This window comes from Alligator sinensis, unplaced genomic scaffold (genome assembly GCF_000455745.1).
Source record: "Alligator sinensis unplaced genomic scaffold, ASM45574v1 scaffold336_1, whole genome shotgun sequence".
NCBI lineage: Eukaryota > Metazoa > Chordata > Crocodylia > Alligatoridae > Alligator > Alligator sinensis.
The window spans coordinates 289782-300184 of record NW_005842917.1 but is presented as its reverse complement, the minus strand read 5'-3'; the positions used below and the strand labels follow the sequence as shown (position 1 = coordinate 300184).

The 10403-nt window shown below is 55.1% G+C and overlaps 1 protein-coding gene across 1 annotated transcript in view; it reads left to right on the top strand.

Moving 5' to 3' along the window:
• The first annotated feature begins 8838 nt into the window (after positions 1–8838).
• Positions 8839–10403, top strand: part of PRRC2A (proline rich coiled-coil 2A) — a 21731-nt gene continuing 20166 nt past the window's right edge. The window contains 2 exon segments of the mRNA XM_025192353.1: positions 8839–9004; positions 9928–10105. Coding sequence (XP_025048138.1) covers positions 8893–9004; positions 9928–10105 — 290 coding nt within the window. The 5' untranslated portion in view covers positions 8839–8892.

The following is a 10403-nucleotide window of genomic DNA, read 5'->3' as shown; positions in this document are numbered from 1 at the left end:
GGGCCCCCGGCCCGGCCCGCCGCCCGGAGCCCGCTGGGACGCTCGGGCCTCCGCCATCTTGTGCCCGGCTTCCTAACCCGCCCCCCCTCCGGCTTCATCCGCATCCATCCTCCCCCCGGCGCCCTCCGTGCCCGGCCGGGAGACCCCCCAGCCCGTCCCAAATCGCTTCCTCTCTCTCCCTGGGGGGTTATTTACTGGCTGGGGGGGCAAGAAGGGGGCTAATTACCCCCCTGGACTCCAGGGTCCCCCAAGGGGTGGGGGAGTTAAAGTGACTGTTGAGGCTCTAGAGGCCAACCCCCCCCCATTATATACCCCCCATGGGGTGGAGGAGGGGGTGCTTGGGGGAGCTGTAAATGGGGGGCCCTTTAACAGCCCCCTTCTACTTTATCCCATCGTTTTTAAGGCAAAAATTGGGGATGGGGGGTATTTGGGGTACAGGCTGGTGGGGGCTCTTGCAAAGCCCTGCCCAGTAAACCAGTCCCTTCTGTTCTAGGGGGTTGGGGTATCCCTTGATGATTTATGGGGGGGCTGTAGCCTTTGAGGGTGAAATTGGAGGTTTTCTGGGCTCCCCCTTGCCCCCCAGTGGCCACACCCTCCCCAACCCCCCAGGTTTTGGGGTGCATGAGGGGGTAAGGTTTAGGGTATAAGCAGGGAGTGGGACCCTTTTATACCCCCCCTTCAAAGTCGGAGACACCCCAAAATGCGTGGAAGCAGCTGCTTTATGGCTGTAGGTTTGTTTTGGGGGGCGGCCCCCAGATTGGACCCCTGTCAGCTTTTTGGGGGCGTCTGAAATGGATTGCTAGGCTACCCGGGGGAGTGGGGTGAGATATCGGGGTTCCCCCACTGCCTTTGGGGGGCTGGGGCTTCGCTCCCTGGTACCTCCCTGCCCAAACAGTGCCGGTCCTCGGTGAGACCCAGCCTGCCCGGCTGCCTCCGCAGTGGTACCCAGCACCCCCAGGAAATGGGCGGGGGGGGGCACGTTTTCACTGCTCTGCTTGTTTTGGTGCTGGTTTGGGGATGGTGTTCGGTTTAGCTCAGCCCCCCCATACTCACTTATTTTGGGGTCTTCTGGGATTGTTGGAGTGTCTTGAATGGGGGACTTGATTTGGGGGGGCTTCCCCTGATATCCCCTAGAAGATGTGCCCATAGCCCCGGAGCTGCCTTTCATGCTCCTCCTTTATTGTTGGGGTGTCTCAGATGGAGGTGGGGGGTATTGAGCTGCCTTTTGTGCCCCCCTCTGCAGGTTGTTTTGGGGTCTCCTGGGATTGTTGGATTGTCTTGGATGGGAGGGCATTGATTTGGGGGATACCTTCCCTGATACCGCCCAACCCCTAGGAAATGCCCCTGTGACCTCTGAGCTGCCTTTAATGCCCCCTTGAGTTGTTTTGGGGGCTCCTGGGATTGTTGGGGTGCATTGGGTGGGTAGGCATTGATATGGGACATGCCCTCCCTGATACCTGCGTTGGAAACACCCCTGTGCCCATTGAGCCACCTTTCACATGTGATAGGGGGGCTGGAGGGGTGTCTAGCTTCACCCCAGAACCCCTCAGCCCCCAACATATTGGGGGCACTACTGAATCAAGGTCTGGAGCTCCCCCCTCTTCTGTCATTCCCCCCAGCAATGAATAGATCCCAGATCCATCCCTTTAACTTGGGAGGAGGGTCTATGGGAAGGGAGGGGCTGGTTTCATCCAGCCCCCGCTGTCAGTCAAACTCGGGTGGGCTTATTTCCATGCAGTTTTGGGGCGGAAATCAGAGCTTTTGGGGGTCTCTGTTCTCCCAGGATTTTTCTCTCCTATTCTGCTTCAATAAAAGCCATTGGTTTTTAACCCCCTCCTGGCAGAAGGCTGCAAAGGACCTTTTTCATACCAGCCGCTCTGGCTTTGCCAGCCGCTCTCCTTTTAAGTTTATCGAGATACGTGTGACGTTCAGGGGTCTGCAGGGACCCCCATCTCACCCTCCCCATCCCAAAATCGCCACTGAGAGGTAGAAACCCCCTTGGAAATATGAAGGTTTAAATAAAAACAGACTATTTGCAGCAGGCTTGGTATCTGCGAATACAGGATGAAGGCAGATGATTAAATCCTGCTTGGAGGTTTTAATTGTCCGGGGTGGGGGGTATTAAAATATGGGTGGAAAAGCCAGGAGAGATTGGACAAATAAATAAGAAAACTTAGTGGGTTCTAGGTGGGGGTTGTTCTGGTTTGGACTTTAGATGAGCTCTAAGGAGGGAAAACCCAGCTCCTCTTGCCCCCTAAAATTTCCTGGTGGCTGGATCGTTTTGGTGGGGGGGGCATCATGGGGGTGCCTTGGATGCTTCTGAGAGGGGGGGGTTTTGGGGTGCAGGCCTGGGCAGATGAATGACATGGAGGAGTAGACAGCCTATCGTTGGTCTTGGAGTGAACCCTAGGCTTGGAAGGAGGTTAAGGGGGTCCCCCCAAACCCCTCAGCCTCTTTAATATTGAGGGAGGGTCAGATTTGGGGGGGGCAAAGATGAAGGTCTGTAGCTACCCCCTTCTGCATCACCCCCATAAACGCATCCCTCAGCCACGAATATGGACCAGAGGCATCCATTTTGGTGGGCAAAAAGAGGATTAACCAAGTTTTATTAGGTCAGGAACACCCAGACCTAGCTGAAACGTGTTTGAATTTGGGGTGTCTTTGCTCCCCCCAAACCCCTGGCTGCAGAGCTCCTAGTCAACCACACTGGTGCCAGTGGGGATTAATGGCTTCTTAATTGATTTGCAGAGAACACCCAGGCGCCCGCCGGCTCTATTAATCGATGGTTTTTTATTCCCTCTCATGATGACATGCTCTCTTTTTTCCTTCCTGGCTTTAACTTATCCCCATTTTCCAGGGGCAGACCTCTCCCTTCACCTCCCTCCGTCCAAGGAGCACCCGCAGCAAACTGAGGTGCATGGTTATGTGGCTATAACTAATTAGTACCTCCCCAGACCCACACAGAGGTGGGGGGCGGGGTGGTGGCGGTGGCAATAATTAGGTTGTATGCAGTGCCTCATTCGGGGTCATTCAGAGTTTTAGGAGTAGATCTTGGGACCTCACGTTGGGTTGGCAGAAGGCAAGGCAGCGTGGCACCTTGGAGACTAACCGATTGAGAGACGCAGCATTATCTGAAGGCAGCTCCCAAAACATACTGGGGTGAACTAGAGGTGGGAAGGCGTATCATACATCCGTCCAATGTCAGATTGGCACTGATATAAAGGAAATTGAATATATTGGAAAGCATTCACATCGGGCTGATTATTTGATTGATAAATGGCCCATGTGTGTGCGCAGCTGCAGGACAGTGCAGGCATCAATGCCTGGCAGCGTGGACAGCTGCGTCCAGCTGGTAAGTCTGGTGTGGGGAGGGCAGATCAAGGCCCCCCTGCAGGGAGATAGGGGGGCTGGAGCTGGGACAAGGGCAAGCGCTGCCCAGCCGGGGTGGGACAGAGCCATGGCTCGTCCAGGGGGCACAGTTCCCACTGCTGCTTGGCCGCTTGTCCCGCCGCTGCTCCCACACTCATCAGGGTGGGGGAGCAGGGCATGTGCCTCCAGATCTGTGGGGGGCGAGCTGGGGCTGTGCTAAGCTCTTCCTGGCAGGGCGCAAAGGGACTGCGCTGGGAAGTGTGGGGGGGCGCTGCAGTCACAAAGTCACTGTAGCCCCATCCCAGTGCCGAGCTCGGTGCAGCCCCAGCCTGCCCTGCACAGATCTGTGGTTACACGCCCCCCCCACCGACGAGCAGCGGGAACAGCGGCAGGTGCTGCTGGGTGAGCACTAGATGAGCCACCACACCAGCAGCATGTGGCAATGGGAGATGCCCATGCCTCCCAGATCAGCCACGGCTCTGTCCCACGCCTGCCCCAGCTGGGCAGCGCTTGCCCCCACCCCACTCTTCCCTCCCATGGGAGCCTTGATCTGCCCCTCCACGCCCCTTCCCTTCCCTCCCACACCAGCTGAGCACAGCTCTCCACACTGCAGGGCTGGTATCAGAAATTGGATCGGTATCAGCCAATATACCTCAAAAATCGGCTATCGGCTACAAAAATCTCTTATCGTTGCACCCCTAGAGTGAACTTTTAAAGGAGCCTTGGGTTGGGGGGGGCAAATGAATGGTGGATACCCCCAAAAAAGAAAGTCCAGCCCACTTGGGCAGAGAATTGTATGCTGGGATACATGATGAAAAGAGCCTCTTAAAGGCCCTGGTTAGGCAGAATAAATGAACAGTGGACACCCCCCAAAAAGAAAACCCAGCTGACTTCGACAGGGAATGGGTGGTGGGTTGTTGTCTTCTGATGTTCATAGGCAGTATTAATGTCACTGTTGGCTGTTTCAGGCATCACTGCCCCTTTGCAATGGAGCTTAGAAAGACCCCCTTCCCAACCAATCTTTGTTTCCATCTCATCCCTTTTTCTTCTTAATACAGATTTCTGCTGTGGGGGTGGGGGGAAATGACTTGCGGGTGGGTTTGTTTCCAGCCAGGTTGCTTCCAAGTGTCAGCTCAGGGCCCAGGCATCATCAAAAAAGGCAAACGCAGTGGTAGGGCTTATTGAGAAGGGAGTTGGAAACAAAACGGAACCTTTTCATGATGCCCTTTTATAAACCTACAGTGTGTCCACACCTCGAAGACTGCGCTCGGTTCTGGTCTCCACACCTCTGAAAGGGTATAGACCTGGAGAAGGTCCAGAGAAGGGCAGCAAGGATGATTAGTGGTATGGAGGGGCTTCCATATGAGGAGAGGCTAATGAGAGAGAGTCTGTGGGGTGGATAGAAGGACGGATGGATAGATAGATAAATGGATGATGGACCATGGGGTGGATGGATGGATGGAGTGTGGTGGGTAGACACGGGTGGGTGGATGGATGGAGTGTGATGAATGGAGTCTGAGGTGGATATATAGACACGTGGACAGATGGCATGTGGGATGAATGGACAGATGGTGTGTGGGATGGGTGAGTGGACAGATGGCTTGTGGGGCAGATGGATAGACTCGTGGACAAGATGGCATGTGGGACCAGTGGTGTGGATGGATGGATGTGTGGCTTGTGGGGTGAATGGATGGAGGGACAGATAGTGTGGGGTGGACAGATAGACAGGCCTCCAGTTTAGAAAAGAGACACCTGTCGGGGGACATGAGAAGGCTTTAAGGACATGAGAAGACATGGGTGCCATACGTCAATGAGGAGGTGGAAAAACTTGAGAGGGTCCACCTGTATGATCAGGGACTTGCAAGGCAAGCCATACAAGGAAATGCTGAGGGCCCTGGGCCTCTTTAGCTTGAAAAGGAGGTTTAAGAGAGGACTTGATAGCAGCTTACTGCTATATCAGAGGAGTGCATCAGGAGCTCAGTGAACAGCTGTTCACTAGGGCACCCCTGGGGAGTAGACCAGGACTAATGGATATAAGCTCCTGGAAGGCTGCTTCAGGCTTAATACCAGGAAAAATTCCTTCACAGTCAGGCTGTCTGGACTGTGGATTAAACTCTCTCCAGAGGTGGTACAGTCACTTACCCTGGAGGTTTTCAAGAGGAGACTGGACAGTCACCTTGCTGGGTCACTTGACCCCAGTTGTCTTCCTGCCTAGAGCAGGGGGCTGGACCCAGTGGTGTGCGAGGTCCCTTCCAGCTCCTAACAATCTGTGAATTTATAAAACATACTGTATGGCGAAGAGAGAGCCAGTGGGGATTTATTATAAACTATCTTGCCAGATGAGAACCAGGGGTCACAGCATGAAATGTGCAGGCCTTCAGTTTAAAACAGACACGAGAAAGTTCTTCCTTCCCCAATGGATAATTAATCTGTGGATCTTGTTGCCACCAGATGTGGTGGAAGCTGAGAGTTCAGCCAGTTTTCCAAGAGGGCTTGGAGCCATTCTTGGCGGAAAGGGGCATCGGGAGCTATTGAGCATGGGAGTGAGGGGCACAACCTCTGAATCATAGCTCCCTAGACCTTAAATGCTGGAGGCTGCAAGTGAGAGAGGAATAGGGGTGCAAACCCCCAGTCAGAAGCAGTTCTCTCTCCCTTCCAGCATCCACGGTCTGCCCCAGTGCAACATAGGAGACTAGGTAAGAGAGACCTATGGTCTGACCCAGTCCATGGCAGTTCTTAGGGTTGCTGCTCAGGGATGATCTAGGCCAGGGGTGCTCATCATCTGCACCACTGTAATCAAAATCTTAGATCCACCTATGGCATCACTAGGAGCATTAGGGGCGAGACCCAGGAGATGATTCATAGATGTTTGGGTCAGAAGGGACCTTGGCAGATCATCGAGTCCGACCCCCTGTATTGGGCAGGAAAGTCTCTGTGTGCATGTCCAATCTCCTCTTAAAGACGCCCAAGGTAGGAGAGAGCCACTACCTCCCTTGGGAGCCCGTTCCAGATTTTGACAACCCTTACTGTAAATAATTCCTCTCTACTTGACCTTAATTAGGCCTCATCTAGAGCTCTGTGTGCAGTTCTGGGCGCCACATTTTAGACACGGAGAAGTTTGTGAGGGTCCAGGACAAGGATGATCAAGGGTTTGGAAGATGAGTCCTACGAAGAGAAGCTGAAGGAGCTGGACATGTCCCAGCTTGTGGAGAAGGCACATGATAACCTTCAGATATTTGAGGGCCTGATATAAAGAAGAATGAAAGTATTTCTACCTGTAGGCTTGAGGTGGCAGCCGAGGAGGTTGAGATTGGATCTCAGGAAGAACATCTTCACTGTTAGAGTAGGGAGGCAGTGGAATAGACCAGGGGTTCCCAACACCCGGGCTGTGAAGGGTTGTCTGCCAGTCCACAGGAGAGTTGGCTGCCGGACCGGAAGTCTGGAAGTATATTACAGTAAAAGCTCTGTTATCCAGCATCTTCTGGGAATGCGGGGGAGATGCTGGATAACAAAATGTTTTGGTTAATTGAGCAGCCCAAACAGGCATCCTTGCCTGTTTGGACCGCCGCCTCTCCTGCTGCATCTGGGATGTTGCTGCCCCTCCCGCGGCATCACCGACCCTCCTGCAGGCCCCGTGGGACAGGGAGGTGGGCCCTGTGCAGCCTGCTATGCCCCGGGCCGTGGGGGCTCGGCAGTGCAGGGCGGCTTTCCCCCCGGCCTGGGGGCTCGGAGAAACCGGAAGTGCCACGGTGGGCACTTCTGGTTTCACTTTACCTTACAAGCTGGCATGCCGGTTAATAGAGCATGCTGGCTTGTAAGGTGCCAGTTAACGGAGCTTTTCATAGTTTCTAGGGTCATGGCCGGGCGGACCTAACTTGTCCCCTCCCCCCCCCCCCCCTGCCACAGGCAGGAATGAATGCTGGGTTCACAAGACCTGCCTGTGGTATGTCAGTCACTGCCGGTCTGCAGTTTGCCAGTCCACGGTCACTTTTGGTTCGCAACATGAAAAGGTTGGGAACCATTGGAATAGATGCCTAGGGGAGTTGTGGGCTGTCCATCACTGGAGGTGTTCAAGAAAAGATTGGGCAGCTGCTGGTTGGGGATGATTTAGGCATGATAATGTTCTGTGCAGTTTTGCTATCCCCTTGTTGGGGATGACCTAGGTATGACAGCGCACTGCTACCCCTGGTCCGGGATGATCTAGCCTTGATGATGTTTTGCTGTGGGCTACTGTTCCCGGGTCAGGAATGATCTAGGCGTGGTGATGTTCTACTATCCCCTGCTTGGGGATGATCACGACGTGACGATGTTCTGTTGATGTTCTACTCGCCCCTGGTCCAGGATGATCTAGGCCTGATGATGTTCTGCTGTGTTCTGCTATCCCCTGGTTGGGACTGATCTAGGCATGATGATATTGGGCGTGACTACTATCCCCTGGTGCAGGATGATCTGGGTGTGACGACGTTCAGCCGATGTTCTACTACCCCAGAGTGGGGATGATCTAGGCTTGACAATGTTCTGCTATGTTCTACTATCTCTGGTCCAAGATGATCTAATCATAGCGCTGTTCTGTTATGTTCTACTTGCCCCTGGTCCAGGATGGTCTAGACATGACTCTGGCCTGCTCTGTTTACTACCCCAGTCCAGAATGATCTAGGTGTGCCGACGTTTTGCTATGTTTACTACCCCTAGGCCCGGGTTGTTCTAGGTGCGATGATGGTTTGGGATGACCTAGGCGTGATCATGTTTTACTATCCCCTTGTCTGGGATGATATAACCACAGTGATGGTCAGAGATGATCTAGGCATGACTATGTTCTGCTTTGTTTACTACCCCTGGTCTGGGGTTGTTCTAGCTATGACGGTGGTCCAGGATGACCTAGACGTGACTATATTTTATTACCCCCTGGTCCGGGGTGATCTAGGCGTGACAATGCTCAGGGATGATCTAGGCATGACAGTGTTCTGCTCGGTTTACTACCCCTGGTCCAGGATGATCTGGGCATGATGCTGGTTAGGGATGAACTAGATGTGACAATGTTCTGCTGTGTTCTACTTACCCTGGTCACCGTGATCTAGGCATAGCAATGCCTGTGTTCTACCATGGGGATTTCTCGCCTTCTGGGCCTTGCTGATTGCTGCCGCCAGTCTCCCCTCCTTTTTGCTACAGAGCAGGGGAGCCTTGGAAGTCCAGGTGCTTAGCATCTCTTCCTAGCTTTGGTCAGGAAGTGGGAGCTGGAGGGCTTAGAGCAAGGTGGAGGCCTGGGAGCCCAGGTTCTCTCCCTGCTCTGAGAGGGGAATGGGGGCTGGGGTGACAGTAGGGAGCAGGATACATCATTCCTCTCTCCACCTCTGGGCAGGGAGTTGAATCTAGAGGGCTTGGACTGGGTGTGGCAGGGGGCAGGCTGGGAGCCCGGATACCTGGGTCCTGCCCTCCTCATCCTCATCTCTCCTCCCCTTCTCCAGACAGGCAGGTTTCGCAAGGCACCGGAGGAACCATCGTACTCAATGACCTTCCAGCGCGATGTCCGATCGTCTGGGGCAGACAGCAAAGGGGAAGGATGGAAAAAAGTATTCATCGCTCAACCTGTTTGACACATACAAGGGGAAGTCCTTAGAAGTCCAGAAGCCCACAGGTGCGGGGGCAGGGGGGCACCCTCCTGGGGCAGGCAGGGGCTGGCCCTGCTCCCTCCCAGGCGGGGCACTAGGGTGCACTGTGCTGGGGTGGCAGTTCTCACCCACACTGAGCACTTGCTCATACCATCCACTCCCACTGCAGGCAGAGTTGGTGGGGGGTGGCTCTAGGTGGCAATGTGCTGTCAGTTAGGTGCGTGGGGAAGGTGTACTGACCCAGTTTCAGGATGGAAGTGGGTGCTGGGGGCTGAGAGCCTGGACTCCTGGCTACCCTCTGAATTCTGGGACAGGGCTGTGGGGTCTGAACACCTGAGTTCCCTTCTCATTCTGGTGGGGTCAGTTATGTTCCAGCCAGGGAGGGTGGTGCTGGGAGCCCAGGTACCTGGGTTCCCTCATAGTTTGGGGTCTGGTGGGGAACAGTGGGATCTAGTAGGTTAGAGCTGGGAGCCTGGATGCCTGGCTTTCCCCCTTTGTTGGGGATAGAGCAGGAGGGGCTAGAAGCCTGGATGCCTGGGTTCTCTTCCCTACTCTGGAAGATGAGTGGGGTACATGGGATGAAAGTGGGGGGCTGGGAACCCAGGTGCCTGGGCTTCTTCCTCATTCTGGTGAGGTCTGTTAGGATAGAGCAGGGGGGGCTGGGAGCCCGGATGCCCAAGTTCCATGCCCAACTCAACAGAATCTCTCAAGCTGGGGAAGGTTGGTGGGGCCAAGAGCCTCAAAGGGGTCCAGCAGGGGGTGCCTTCCCAGGTAGGCAGGCGGGGCAGGGGGTGCTGTGCTGGGGCAGCACTCTCTCCTCTACACTGGGCACTTGCTCACACCATTGCCCCCATCTCAGGCAGGGCTCGGAGGTGGGGATTACTTCGATATATGACCTGCCCTGTGTCTCCGCCCCACTCCCTCTCCCCTCCACCCCCCTTGCTCGCAGTAGCCCCTCGCCATGGCCTGCAGAGTCTGGGGAAAGTTGCTATCGCTCGGCGCATGCCGCCGCCCGCCAACCTGCCGAGCCTGAAAGCGGAGAACAAAGGCAATGACCCCAACGTCTCACTAGTGCCGAAAGACGGGACAGGATGGGCAAGCAAGCAGGACCAGCCCGACCCAAAGAGGTAAGGAGGAGCAGGGGGCATGATATGATCTAGTGGCTCTTGGGTGCAGATGAGCACTAGGGGATAATGGGGCAGCGGGTCTTGGCTGCCATGGGGGTGCGGGGGAGGAACTGGGGCAATGGGGATCCTGATTGACTGGGGGGTGCTGAAGGGCTGTGGCAGGGGACCGTGGCTGGCTGGGGGAGAGGTGGGGGGCAAGGATTGGGCTGGGGCAGTACAGAGCAATAGGGTGGAAGATTGTAGCCTGCTCAGGCAGTAGGGCAAGGAGCCCTGAGTGACTGGTGGGGAGAGGCGGGGG